Genomic DNA, 15,624 nt, shown 5'->3' with positions numbered 1-15,624 from the left:
CTGTCACTTGCCAAGATGAGTGTGTACAATTTGATATATTAGTAGCCTCTCTATAAATAAAGTTGACAGTGAAACAGGAAACAGATGTGCAGACTTCTGTACAGTCTTCTTTCATCTGCCTGACATTTTACAGTTCTTCATTGCAAAACAAGCTTTAGGAATATCAGCTTATACATTCTCCTATCTGAGAGTATAATGGCTGTCTTAGTTTTCCTAAGCCAAAAGTCTCTAGAAAAGGCCGTTAAATGAAAGTGATGAGAAACACACACATACACACCCAACTCCGTCTCTAAGTTAGAAAGATTAAAGAGGTTTGAAGTACGTGGACAAACTTAATGATTGGCATGTCTTCTGTGAGGCCAAAACTTTATTTTGGACTCATTTTCATTTTAAATATAATGGAGTTTATTGTTAGTAATTTATAATAATGTTTTTATATTTTGATATTTTATAAGTTAAATGTTCACGTTTTTCAAACATATGTATTTCTTCTTAATTTAGTTTAATTTCTTGCAGGGATCCCTGTACATAGTCACCTACATTCTATATTGCCACATCTGGGAACATTGCTTAGTACGTTATGTAACCCTTGTTGTCTGGCACAAATAAATATTTTTCCCAAAGTGTACCCCAAAGTCATCGTCACTGAGAGATGGTGACACAGTATTTACTCATCATCAATAAGATTTTCACTTTGAGTTGCTTTTTCTTATGGTGGTGATGAGTTGTCAACCTTTCAAAATCTTTTTTATTCAATTCTGACCCATTTGTGAGTTTAATAGAATCAACAGACTTGCCTGTGGTGGTAAAATGGTTTTTCCCAGTGAAGACCAGTCTAGCTCTAATAAGGATCTAATCAAGTTTCAGTGAGAATTACCTCTTTACCACTCTGTTTAAAAGAGTTGAGCTAACTACTTTCAATAATGAAATTATTCTGTGGCAGGTTGTATGCTATACTGACCTTTTATACCTCTAACTTAACTTCTTTTAAGAGGAAAAGTAGGTTGAACTCTAATCTGGTCACTAATATTGGCTGCATACATGTCTTTTCTCTTGGAACAGCTCAATGGTTATTCGGGACTTAACCTTACGCAGTGCTGCTAGCTTTGGCTCCTTCCACCTGATCCGTCTACTCTACGATGAGTACATGTTCTACCTAGTAGAACATCGTGTTGCTCAGGCAACAGGAGAGACACCCATAGCAGTCATGGGCGAGGTAAGAGAGGCTAAAAGAGCTGTGACCTAAGGGGCTTTTAAAAAAGAACTTGAATTTCATTTTAATCTAAATATATTAATTATTGATTAAAGCAATGGTTCCTAACTAATGAGTCTTAGACCCCAGAAGGGGCTGTGGAGTTATTGCAGGGGGTCCTTAAATCCCTCTGTTCATGTGTATTTTCTTAATCAAAAGATTCTAAAGTTCTAGATTATATCATGTGAAAGTTCATGGAATGTTTCAAGATGTTATAAAATGTCTATGTCTATGAGAATCACTAGACTAAAAAACCCTTATTGAATGGAAAATAAGAAAGATTGATGTTTCTGATAAGGCTAAGGGCTAGGAATACAGAGGAGAAAGTTAAATATGTATTTTATAGACTCTTTTTCCAAGTGCCCAAGAACAAAATGAATGATTCTATTTCAGAAGAATAACGATAGTGAAACATTTTGGAGACACTTACCGTGTGCCAAGCACAGTTCTCTACATGTAATAAAGCATTTGACACTTAAAACTCTTTGAGATCATTACTACTTTATCCTGTTTTACAGATGAGTATTGAGGTTCAAGTAGAAAGCTAAGAGCAGAGAGAATAAATGGTTACATAGCTAGCAAGTAGTGGAGAGCCGTTTTGAATATTCAGTCTGATTTTCAAGCCCATGCTTTTAATCACTAAAGATGTAAAAAAAAAATAATTCTGTTCTTCCGAATTTCTGTATAGTGTCAAAATGTCGTATTTTCAACAAGTGAAAAAAGCTAAAACTCTGAAGTTAATGTACACAAGGATTGGTTAATGTAATGAGGGATCGATGCAAATGCTCCAGTGATTCGGCACTGGCTCATTTTGTTGTATTATGTTGAGGGTACTTCAGAACTTGCTGGATTACACCATGTTAGGCAATACTACAAATTACCCAAAGCAGTACAGAAAACATGTTCATTTTTAAGCTATATGTATGAGCTTAGTTAAATTTTAAAAAGTGAAAATAAATATTAGATGCATTTCCTAGTTTAATAAATATGATAATAAAGATACAAATAAAAATATATTAAAATACCTGAAGGACCTCTATAAATATTCTAATATAAATAAAATGCATGTCAAACTTATTCGAATGTTGGTTAAAATATTCCTCTTTCCCGCTTCTTTAAACTCCCTTGCTGTGTGCTGATATTTATATGTGGTTGTATGATGTTCCTTAGTGATGATTTTGCTTAAGTGATGCCAATGTGTGAGATTAAGCAAGAATCACTGTAGCTTTTAAATTATAGGCAGGACCTCATGCGACCAAAACAATCTGGACTTTTCTTTGATTTGACTTCCCCTCAGTGCCTCTTTCTTTAGTTCTTTTATAGATGCCTGGTTGCAAAATGCCCAATTGGCATGTAGATTAAGTACTGCAAGATTTCTCAACTCAGGGCTCAAAACTTCTGAAATAGACATGCATGCCTTTTGGTGTATTTAACACATTTGCCAACCACCTCATATGCTCTGGAACTTCTTTAACAGGATGATCAGGATAATAATAACAGGGATTCTCATTAACACCCTGTGGCTAATCCTGATGCGTGGTAAAGACCACGCTTCCCTTGCATCTCTAGGGAATAAAGGCAGTGGTCATGAGCTGGTCACACAGTGTGAAGGCTTAGCAACCTGCTCATATGCTTTACAAGCAGCACTGGCTCGCCAGAATTAAAGAGGCCTACATAGTCAATACTGCCAACTAATCATCCTAATAGAAATTCTTTTTTTTTTTTTTTTTTTTACTATATGTAAACAATGTAAATAACTATGACAGATTGCCACATTAGGCAAAGATATGATATGAATAAAATATAGATCAGAAAATAAGATATAAAATATATTCTGTAAGATCAAAGATCTAAGCACACCTCTTGATTTCTTTGCTTTCTATCTCCTTACTAAATTTATGGGAAAATCCTTTGAGCTGTCTATGCTCGTCCATTATTCAGCCAAGGGTAGCTTTATAGGATCTCCCCGTACAACATTGATGCCTCATACACCTGTTGGGCATTATAGACCTGTTGGCCATGGTCATATTATCATATCTAAAATTTCTTGATTCTTAGGAAAAGGAGAAGGAAATTCAAGAAAAAGGAAGACTGTTCTCTCATATGTCTCTCACATGTTATCCTAAGTCTGCCTTAAAAATCAGATTGGAGGTAAAAAAGGGCTTTTGTATGGTGAGGTTCTGTTGATTCTCAGAAACCCCTTAGCTGACTTCCCTTTCCAAACACCGAGTCTAGAAGTGCCTGTGAACACAGTGGGAGCAACACATCAGGCCAAAATCCCCTGAAGTACATGAAAATCACCATTACTCTCAACTGCAGCAAGTAGTTTTCAATCACCAGTAACAACAGCAACCAAGAAAACAATAATTGTCATTGTTTATTGAGAGCTTATTATACACTTAATGAATTAAGTTCTTGATCTAGCTACTAATGGCTCTTTCTCAGTAAATGGTACCACAACCCTCCCTGTTGATCATGCTGGACACCTGAGCATCATCTTTTACATGTCTTTCTATCTTGACCTCCATGTCCAACCAATTACTAAGTTTGCTCTTTCCCAAACCCCTCATAGTGCAGTCAGTGTCACCTTATGAAATGCAGAGTTGACTGGGTTATCCCCTATAACCCTTCAGTGGCTTTCTCTTCTGTTAGTTAAGGAACAAAATTCTTTTCTTGGTACATGAGGTCTTACATGATCTGATCCTGCCTCTCTGATCAACCTCAGCCTCCCTCTTCCAACTCCTTCTGTTGCAATCCCAGTGGTCTTTTCTCTGTTCTTATTTAACAGGCTTTTCTCATCATTGCACCATTGTCTAAATGGTTCTTTCTTCCTGGGACCCTCTGCCCATCTCCCCTAGCCCATTGTAATTAGTAATTCATGTCTTAAATATCAATTCCCCAATTCCCCCAGCCTACCTTAAATACTCCTGTTCTCTCTGATTTGTACTTTTCCTTTTCATTCTAGAACCTACACAATTCTAATTGCAAGGTTCTTTGCGTGATTTGTGTAATTGAAGATTTAATGCCTGGAAATAATAGAGGATTTGGAGTCAGGAGAACTGAAATCTACTTATAGTTCTGTCATTTATAGTGGTATAGTCTTGGGCAAATCATGTTCACTTATGTGGAACCTCAAACTTACCTCTGTAATTAATTTATTCATTTATTTAACAAATATTTCTTACAAACCTACTCTAGGCCAAACACTGTAATGATAACAGTATAATGATGAGCAAAATGGATTTTGACCCTGCATTCAAGGAGCTTACATTTTATTAGGGGATACATATTTACTAAATATAACTACATAGCTACAAATTCTGATAAGTGCTATAAAGGAAAATTAGAGGGATATAGGAATACATAAAGCATGGGGCTCTTAATCTAGCCTGGGAGGGACAGGGAAGACTTCCCCCAAAAAATGATGTTTAAACTGGGATTTAAATAAGGACAAAAGGAGTTAACAATGTGAAGTTAGTGAGAATGTGGAGGTGAGGGTTAGAGACCACTGCAGGCACAGGGAAGCATGTACACAGGTCCTGCTGAAATGGAAGGGAGCACGGCCAAGGGGAGGTTTTCATGGAAAATCTGAGGTTGAAGCACCAGAGAGACCAAATATACACCATCAATTCAGCAGACAAGAGGCAGAATTGGATTAGGATCGAAAGCCAGAATTTCAAGTGAAGCTTACACCCACGTAGCACTTATGTGTCAGGCACTATTCTAAGTGCTTTATATATATTCACTTAATAACCCACAACAACCTTGTGAGTGAATATTATTATAGCTATTTTACAGATGATGAAATGAGACACAAAGCCATCAAGTAACTTACCCAGGGTCACACAGCTACTAAGTTATGAAATCAGGTTCTGAAACCAGGCAGTCTGGCATCAAAGTCCTTGCTTTTAATCTACCGTTCTTATTGCCTGTTACAGGATGGGGTGATATTGGAGCAAGAAAAGTTCAGAAATCAGTAAGGGGAAACCTGGAAAATAGTCACAAACTTTGCTGGACATTTGTTCTGCCTTTATGGGTGGGTACTTGATTTGGGAGAGGTTGTTGTGAGTGCCAACGAGTTGATTCTGACTCCTGGTGACCCTGTGTACAGCAGAACAGAACTCTGCCCGGTCTTTTTGCCCCATCCTCTCATCTTTCAGTGCTGTATCAGACAATGCTCCATTGCTATTCGTAGGGTTTTCATGGCCAGTTTTTTTGGAAGTGGGTGGCCAGGTCCTTCTTCCTAGTCTGTCTTATTCTGGAAGAATTCATTAATATGAATTCAATAAATGAGTTTTTAAGATTAACATTATTTGAGCAGGCAGGAGAGACCAGTAAATTTACTTATAGATACAGTATACAAACGTAGAAAATATGATTTTTGCGTTCACTGTAACAGTATCATTTCCATTGTTGAAATGAAGACTACCCTATAGTGGAGCCCCCAAATCAAACAGCATCACAGCCCCAATGTTTTCTTCTAAATGTCAGTCTGCTACGACAGTAATACTGATTGGTAAGTTACTTAAAATCATTTGCAATTCCAGAGTTTTATTTTTATTATTATTGTTATTATCACCTAGATGATGAAAAGGAAACTATTTACTGCTAAAATTTATGTAATTTTTTGAATTTTTATTTAAATATTGTAATAATATAGACTTTCTAGCAGTAGTGAAATTTTAAGATTAGGAATAAAATAAAATAAAAAAGTTGCATCTGTTTGCACACCTGTTAAATTAAAAAATAATCATAAGGCTTTCTGTGCAGCTCTGACAAGAAAAATTGAGCAGAAAAATATCCTTTTATTTGACCTTTATGGCTATTTGGAATCTATTTGGAAGTTTATGGTATATGATATGCTTTATTTCTTCAAAATATACATAGTCCATTAATATATTAACTGAATCTATAAATTTTGATTGCTTCACAAAATGGTTTTCTGTGATAAACATTTTTATATTTAATCTACTAAAGATATTTAAATTATCTTTATCATACTAGTTTAGTATTATATATAACCCACCTATATAGCCAACTTTTTGAAATAGAAAATAGGAAGTGAAAGATGTTTTAATTGTTCAATTGTGAATATCAATATTAAAAAAATAATATTTTAGTAATATTTTTAGGGAAAAAATTGAAGGAACTTTATGGATTTACCATCAAAAGAAAAGTGTCTTGGATACATCAAAATCGATGTTCTCAACGTAGAAGGAAAAAAAAAATCTTTAAAATCTGAACACTGGGGAAGAGCAATAATAGTTCAACAGGCAAGCTTTTAGAATAGAAGTTGAGTGACAAAGATCCATTTGATAGAAGTACAATTGTGGTACATAAGCATAGATGCTTAAAGTAAAATCAAACTAACGGAAAACAAATTCCGGATAGCCATATTCTAGTGAAACTGGAGAAGACACTGAAAATGCACCCGTGGAGTCATAGACTTGGTAGAATACTGTAGAAGGAATGAGTCGTATCACATTTGCAGGAAAAAAAAAGCCCATCTTGGAACAGTAGTAGCTTAGAAAATGTAATGTGTACTTGTCAAAAGTTATATTATTATTTATAACAAAGCTTATTATTATTTAATAATATTTTTCTAATTGAGGACTGGCCTTGTGACAATCACTGTGCTAGGTGTTTTACATTCTTGTTTAATATTCACCAAAACCTTGCACGAGATATGTTGGTGTTCCCCTTCCACCAATGAGAAAAATAGAGGTTGAAAGTTGCCCCAACACAGAATTGGCAAGTGGTAGTGCTACCTGTAGAAAGTAGGACTGTCTCACTCCAAATAGCCAAATAGGCTCAATCCACATTTCAATTTTCACCATATAAATTGTTTGTAGACAGTTTCAGAATAGGGACTAATTTATTTTTGTCTGTACTGTATGACTCCCCCAAACGTACTCACACTCACAGTCGTACGCAAACCAGATGCTTATCATGTAAGCTTTCATTATTTTCTTCCAGGCCTGCTTCCCTCTGCATTCCAGGATGCGTCTTGATAGTCCTACCACCCTTCCCCTTTCTACTTTTTGTTAGTAGACCTTCAGAATATGCAAACTAGATGGAATACTAGTCTAAGCAAATTGCAATTGGAAAGCTAAATCTGCCAGAAAACGACGACGACAACAAATTACACCCTTCAGCTCCTCCATACCCACCCACAGAACAGACCTAAATCAAAATTATTTTTTAAGAATTTGTAGTTTGCTTTTAGCTGTAAATCTGCTCCTCTACATTAGCATAATTCTGACAACTTGAAAAATAAAACTGACCCCCGGAAGAGAGATGTGGGAGACCCTTCTCCAACACCTTCATCCTCCAAGTTCCTAAGAATTGGCTCTGTAGAAGCTTTCCCATTTTTCCTTCTCTTTCCTGGTTTCATCCTGTTCCTTTCTCTCCTTGCATTTAAGAAAAAGTCTATTGACTCAGCAGCCCAGGGCCACAACCCTTTCCCTCTGGAATCCCTGCTCATTAACTTCCTATACTTGGTTTCCTTCCCTGCTTGCCCTGGGCTGTAACCTCTCCTCTCATCCTCTTCAGGGAATGGAGTTTTGGTTATATATGTGGTCTAAACACAATCCCACAACAGGTGCTCAAGAAATACTCATTCAAGGAAAGAAGTACAAAAGAATGATAGAAAGACACACTACCACCTTACAGGACTTCTCATTGGATTTCGTGATTGACATACTGGATTCCTTTATCAAGAAAATAAAGCTCCTAGATCAAGAAGTGCTCCTTCTCCCCAGAATGTGCCTGTCAATATTTCAGAGAACCTCTGTATGAAATTAGGTTTTCCTAAGTGCTTACAACTAGAGATTAGTTTTCCTAAAGAGTTTGGTGTAGGAAAGAGAAGAAAATAGAAGTTCAAGATTTCTTAATATTTCAGGAACTAAAATGGTTACTGTAGACATCAGGAAAGAAATCTGAGCACACTGATCTTTTCAGCAAAGTCCACCACTGGGCTGTTTGCTTAGAAAAGAGTTAGCTTGGGTAGCCCCAACCACAGAGCAGGCCAAGTATACAAGATTCCCTGGCATAGATTAAGCATGACAGCTCCCCCTGCTAGCCTCTGTGCCACACTCTGTTATCTGATGCCCCGCCCAGGTGGCTCTGGCCTTGCCATTGTCTCTCTGGTATGTTTGCTCACAGACACAAGTGAAGATGGTGTTGCTGGTCCTCCTGGTAAAGAAATAGTCCTTGTTTGAGATGGGTAAGTTCCTCAAGTCACAGGAATTGTTTTCTGCTTTTTACCATCCCTGTACTAAAATACACTTTCATAAGTATGAGTGATTTTCTACAAGTATATGGGCCAAGTGTAAAGATACTACAAGCATTTCAAACCTGATTCACACTAGTTGTAAAGATTTTCTTGGTACAAAGCGAACATGTTTCCACACCCCACCTCTACTGTCTCTCCAGTTAATAATTTCCAAAAAAGAGAAGTAGAATAATCTAAATTAAGAAGTTGTCCTCTGATATAATAAACTAATGCCATGGTTTCCTGTTAGACGATGAAAGTAGCCTCAAGGGGAACCTGTCTTAAGTTAGGGGCACCAAGGTTCTTTCTTTCAGCCCACAGTTTTATTTACAAAAAGGATATGCTGCCAAGCCCAACCCTGACATTTACAGGGCCTGGGGTACCCTATGTCTAAATATTTTAAAAGTTATAAATCAAATGATAAACAAAATCTGTTCTATCCACCTAAGTTGATAAATATATCTTGGTAACTACTTGGAAAGCTGGGTTTAAATTTAAAATTTCAGGCTCCTCCTAGTTCCAGAAAATGGTGACATAGACATAGCCAGCCCCTGGCCCAGCCTCTGCCCCTAGACCACTTCTCTTTTCTTATGTATCACACCCCCTCCTAGACTATGAATAGCCTTGTGCTCATGCCTGTGGACGCCTCAGTCCAGTGTTCCAGTTTTGTCCATCCTTTGCAAACAGCTGCCCCTCGTTGGCTATCCCTTCTTTCCTCTGAAGAGTGGACTTGGAGAAGAGACCAGCACAGGCCTTCTCAGGGCCTTTAGGCAGGGAATTCTGGAGTCTCAGATAACAGGAGTCTGGTCTAGAGGGTGAAAGGGAAACAGGCTCCAGGAGGGCACATCCACTGGCCCAGTGGGCTCCTTACACTGGAGGGAGGGCCTCAGCCACAGGAAAGCCAGAGAAGGGCTCTCCATAGTGTGGGCACAGGACAGAGGCCACTTGTGGTTTGGCCTAGTGATAGTGTTCAGTGTTCAATGTTTTTAAAACTACTTTTCTCCTCAAAAGCAACCAAGGCCTGTATTCTTACTTCCCTTCACTGCTTGTGTGCTCACTCATGAGTGCTTCTTAGAGATTTTGAGAAGATATCGTGTTACATGTGCTGCTGTGTTCCCAGGGGGCAGAGGGGATCAAAAAAGCCTGAACAGTTAGAACCGTGATGAAAATATGCTACCTGTGTGCAGAGTGGCCAACAGCACACGTTGCCAGGATAGCCAGCTAGGCCGAAGGAGCAGGACCAATGGCGATTGTAGGGCAGAATTTGCCTTGGTGTGAAGCAAACTGGCAGAAATCTTGGCCATCTTACCAGGCTTCAATAAAACTATTTGGAAATACATTAAAAAAGTGCTCTTACAGAAAAAAAAAAACCAAGGAACACAAGATTTTACCAAATGGAACATAAACATTCCTTGCAAATTTTATAAAATTGGAAGTTGCTTTACAGTCAGCAACTATTTTTCCTTAGCTGTGAAACCTTGTACCAGTGCTAAAAGTAAAATGCTTTTATTAATTTGATTCTCATTTGGAAGACATTTAAAGAAAATAATAATATTCTGAACTCCCTTATGATTGAAATTTCAAGACATTTCTGTCCACCATCAAAAACATTCAAAATGGTTGCCACTACCTAATCCTTTTGTGATCGGTTCTACTAACTTCACCTAACAGAACTGAAATCATAGGAGATTGCTCAGCTATATAAGATGTGTAAAACTCAGAATATTACAAAGTTCAAGCTAAGTATAGAATGTTGAAAGATTAGAATTTGGTCAGAAAGTTCCAAATCTGCATGTGAACAATATTCCTGCTTCTATAGGGCAAGCGTTAAAGGGCCTTATTCCTTCCTGACTTCTCAGAAAAGCAGAGAGAGAAGCAGTTGGTTAGGCCAGGGTTTACATGTTCATATTCATCTGAGCTCATCAGCTATTTCTGGTTGTGTGATCATCCCCATTCTGCCAAACACACAAAGCACACACACACACACACACACACACACACACACACACACATATCCATGTTTAAGCTGGCCCCTTGAGTCATAAATGGCATGGTCAGTACATAAACTGACTTCCACTTCGGCCCTTGATTGAGTTTATAGTGTCAACAACCCTAAGTCAGAGCCTAAGGAACAGTTCCACTCTCAGGTAACACTCCTTGTAGTCCCACTCAACCAGAGGCATTTCATTTTGAAATCACCATCTTATGGCCTTACAGTTGAATGGAATTCTAGGACTTTACAAATAGTATTTGAAAATTGAGTTTTGAAGACAATAGACCCTGTCTATTTCATGTATAAGGAAAGCTAAGGATGAAAGAGTAACTTGTCTGGAGTCACATAACTGACAGTGGTAGAGCTGTGATTCAAACCCAGATCAGGCTGGCTCCACATCCTGTGTTCCTCCCGTACTGTGCTTCACACCCAGATTTAAATTCTGTATTTCCCTTTGCGACATGGGCAAGTTTACATATCCTTGCTTGAGTCTTAGTTTTCTCATCAACAAAATAAGTGTAAGGACCATTCCTTCACAGATTGTTGTCAGGATTAAATTAGGTAGGTAGGTAGGTAGATGGGGTGGATAGGCAAGCAGGTAGGCAGGCACATAGTAGGTACCTGAGTTTTGTGAGTTCCATCTCCTTTCCCTTTCCTTTCCATAAGTGTGGATTACTTAGGAGGGACTGTATTTGATTGCCTTGTACTCTGGATTAGATATTTTAATATTGATTCTGCCCTGACAATCCAAGTAATAATGTGTACAATTAGTCCATCATTTTTTTTGACAATACAAAGATGAGCTTAGAAGCTGAAATTAATAAAACAGATAACATAAAGGCACATGAAGGCTGTAATAATACTGTATTGCAAGGGGAAAAAAAGCCTGTAGACAGTTTTTGAATGTTGAGTCAAGTGATCCGTGGAATTACAAAGAATCCAACAGCATTCTTTGGGATGTAGCCAAAGTGGTAATCAGAGGCGAACTAATTCAATGCTTTGTAGAACGCAGCCAACAAAATAGAATGGGGAAATAAGTCAATTAGAAAAGAAAATGGGCAACATTAGGGAAGAAGCATAAACATAATTAGGTCTAACTATACAGTCATAGCTAGATTGTATCAAATCTTAACTAGTAGGAATGGATGAAAGGTCTTATAAGTACTTGCAAATGGGGAGAAAGTATTATATGTAAAGTTATTATGTATATGTAATTTATGCAAGTTAAAGGTAAAAGTGAGTCCCAAAGAGACATCTTATTCCAACTGTGAGATAGAAACCACTTCAGAGAATTTGATAGTTATCTATTCTGAGTGCCAGTGACAGCTTAAAGATCATCTTTCCACGGGGCCGGCCCCCGTGGCTTAGCGGTTAAGTGCACGCACTCCACTGCTGGCGGCCCAGGTTTGGATCCCGGGCATGCACCGACGCACCGCTTCTCTGGCCATGCTGAGGCCGTGTCCCACATACAGCAACTAGAAGGATGTGCAGCTATGACATACAACTATCTACTGGGGCTTTGGGGGAAAAAATAAATAAATAAAAATTTAAAAAAAAATAAAAAATGAAAAAGATCGTCTTTCCTAGAGCAAATGATTCATTGGCAGAAACTGGAAAAAATGTACACATATACACATACATAATTTCTTCCCTACATACATATATCACAAGTTACCACTGCTGGCAGAACTGGTCTCCAGTATGAGACTAGAGCATCACTTTATTCTGAATCTATGTAAAGACTGCTCCTAAAGAGTAGCTGAGGCCCCCAAAATGAGTAGTCTTTTCTAGTTAAAACATTCAACTACTTGGCTTGTCAGCTGCTGATGATCATGGTCCCCAGGTCAGCAGGAATGCCTAGGGTCACATGGTAGAGTTTACTTTGTGGATTCTGCTGCATACGCTGCCTGTGGTCCCTTCCTTCAGCTAATCACCAGCCAGCACCTTGGCATGTGGCTGCCAGCGTCTGTACAGCATGGATCCTCACAGAACCGTCGAGTAGTGCTAACGCAAGAGGGCCTTCCGAGGTCTTTGGGGCTGCTTGTGGTACAGTTTGGTGGCGCAGGTTGACCCTCATGAAACTTTCGAAAGCAGCAGTGCGTATCCTATTCCTTAGCATGTAACTTCAGCATGAGTTGCTCCACAGGCCTCTGTTTGAATGTGGAGCTTCAGGCTGTGCTGGCCCCAAGAACCAATAGCTTTTGCTTTCCTGAATTGCGATTTCCACTTCTTTGTCTGCAGTGACTTACTTATGTATCATTAACAACTTTCAGCTCTGTGATCCTGGTAAATTTTTTAGATGTATGTATGGTTTCAACAAGCCTAGACCTTAAAAAGCATGCTGTAAAAAACTTTCAGACTGGGGGCCGGCCCGGTGGCACAAGCGGTTGGGTGCGCGCGCTCCGCTGCGGCGGCCCGGGGTTCGCTGCTTCGGATCCTGGGCGCGCACCGACGCACTGCTTGGCAAGCCATGCTGTGGCGGCGTCCCATATAAAATGGAGGAAGATGGGCACAGATGTTAGCCCAGGGCCGTCTTCCTCAGCAAAAAAAAGAGGAGGATTGGCGGATGTTAGCACAGGGCTGATCTCCTCACACACACAAAAAAAAAAAAAATTAAAAAAAACTTTCAGACTGGTAGGAAGTTGTACATAAAATTCAAAGTCTGTAAATGAAAAATAAAGTACAAATGCCCTTAGTGACAAATATATCATAAAAAATGAATTCATGCCTATATACTACCCCACCCCACCCCACCCCCAGTGAAGAACATAAAAAACACAATTGAGGAAAAAATTACTGTGTTCTAAACAGCTTAATCTGGTGGGTGTGTTTCCTCCAACACTAGGGGAAAAAATTAAAGTCAAATGATTTTACTCAGATGAATGTGACAGTGTTTTAAAGATAGCTTACATATGTGTAGTAGGCAGTATAATGAGCCCTCAAAGATGTCTACATCTTAATCCCTGGAATCTGTGTATATGTTAGGTCACAGATGGAATTAAGGTTACTAATTAACTGACCTTAAAATAAGGAAATTTTCCTGGATTTCTGGATTCTTCCAATGTGATCATAAGGGTCTTTGAAAGTGGAAGAGAGAGGCAGAAGAGTTAGTGTCAGAATGATGTAGCAGGGGAAAGACTTGACCTGACATTGCTGGCTCTGAAGATGGAAGGCGGCCTCACCAAGAGTTGTGGGCAGCCTCTAGAAGCTGGAAGAGGAAAAAAGAAATTCTCCCTTAGAATCTTCAGAGAGGAATGCCACCCTGTCAATACCTTGATTTTAGCTCAGTAAGACCCATTTTGGAATTCTGACCTCCAGAATTAGAAAATAATAAGTTTGTGCTGTTTTTAGCCACTAAGTTTGTGGTAATTTGTTACAGCAGCAATAGGAAACTATTACAATATGAAAGCTCGATTGCTCTGAATGAAGTCAGTTATTATTTGTGGATTGTAGACTCTTCCTCCAGTATATTATTTTTTCTTACTTCCTCCTCTCCTCAACATACATACACTGTCATTTCTCCATTGATGACTCCACCCTGAAAGCCATCGTCATCTGGAACTACTCCCCATTTGCTTTTACCAATGGAGAATTTATGTTGGGATATCTGCTGACATCTTCATCTGCCATCCAAATTGGAACAAACTTCCCATTAGGGAGGCTTGTCCCATCTAATTCCTAACACGCTACCTTTTTCCCTGGTCTCTTTTCTTGCAACCTTCCAGGCAATCTTTTCTCAAGTCCTAGACTTCTTCCCTCTTGACCCACTAATTTGCACATTTAAACACCAGCCTTCATCTATCTCTGTCTATGCATGCAAGCCTCCATAGAAAAGGGAGGAAGATTAGTCTTCCAACTGATGGTCTTCAAAAGTTGACCCTTGTTTCTTTCCTTGTGACCTTCATCAGTTGATGCCCATATGCCTGAGCTGTGCTAGTTCTTAAAGCCTCAGGTTCCATATCCTTCCTGGGGCCAAAGTCTTCACACCTTCCTTAAAGACAAAATCTTCTATTCCCTTCACTGTGAACTGGAGCAGATCTTCTATGGTTTTCAAGCTCTTCTTCTAGCCAGAGGTCAGCCCATCATCTTTTTTTGTAAATAAAGTTTTATTGGAACACACCTGTTCATTTACCTATTCTCTGGCTATTTTTGCACTACAGTGGCAGGGTTGAGTAATTGCAACAGGACCATAAAGCCTAAGGTATTTACTGTTTGACTCTTTACCGAAAAAAAGTTTGCCAACCCCTGTTCTAGACCATACACTTTCATATTTTGATGCCACTAGGTAAATCACGTTTGCTTTTGTGTGTGTGGGTGTGGTAGCTTAGTTAACATAGACTTGGACAGCTTATATCTCAGTAAACAAATAGAATGTGTGTAAGTGTGTGTGTGAGAGAGAGATTCTGTCTGTCTGCTTGTAAATCTATAAATCTGGATATACTAACAGAGAGATTTTTCTAGTAAGATGCATTTTCTATAGGGGATGTTTACCTGGCTGCCCAAGAGGATGTGGTTATGATTACTCACTAATCTTTTCTCCCTGGAATGGGGTAAACTCTTCCAGCAGGGAAAGTGTTCCTGTGAGTGAAGTCTCCAGCCCAGTCTTTGAACTCTTTCCTTCTATCCCGCCCTTCTGTCCCCAGTCTTTGCTTTGTGGGCCCCCTGTGGATCCTCGCCTGTTTGCTGGCTAGGCTTCCTGACTTGCTCTGCATTGTTTCACTTTCCCAGGATAACAGTGCAAGGCTTGCCTCCCTCCCTGCAAAGTTTGCTGCTGCTGGATCTCATGTGCGGTGGTCTCTCCAGTGCACCTGTGGGCTGCGTTCCTCCTCTCATGGTGCTTGTGCTTCAGGGCAGGTGTTAGGCCCGGAAGTCCTGTAACGGACTACTCCTCATCTGCTTGGCCACCAGTCAGGGTCACACGCGGGGTTTCTCTCAGCGATCCTGCCTGTGGTTGCACTGGCTGTGCTGCCCAGTTGCTCCTGCTGACTAGTTGCCCATTTACACTTCATGGCCATTACTAGTCTCCTCATGAATTTATGGTCTGGCAGACTCCCACTGGCTGCCTTGACCACACATTTTTTAGTCTGCTGTTGTCCAGGAGGATGT

The 15,624-nt window shown here is 39.3% G+C and overlaps 1 protein-coding gene across 4 annotated transcripts in view; it reads left to right on the top strand.

The window, feature by feature from the left end:
* The window catches only part of RFX3 (regulatory factor X3), a 272,176-nt gene that overhangs the window by 243,680 nt on the left and 12,872 nt on the right, over positions 1–15,624 (top strand). For all 4 annotated transcript variants that reach the window (XM_087444544.1, XM_004440659.3, XM_087444541.1 and 1 more), the window contains one exon: positions 1,063–1,216. In XM_087444544.1, the coding sequence (XP_087300670.1) occupies positions 1,063–1,216 (154 nt within the window). The remainder of the gene's footprint in view (positions 1–1,062; positions 1,217–15,624) is intronic.

The sequence above is a fragment of the Ceratotherium simum genome, chromosome 20 (assembly GCF_057802395.1).
Source record: "Ceratotherium simum simum isolate JZ-2026a chromosome 20, ASM5780239v1, whole genome shotgun sequence".
Lineage (NCBI taxonomy): Eukaryota > Metazoa > Chordata > Mammalia > Perissodactyla > Rhinocerotidae > Ceratotherium > Ceratotherium simum.
The sequence above is the reverse complement of the archived record's forward strand: the minus strand, read 5'-3'. Positions and strand labels throughout refer to the sequence as shown.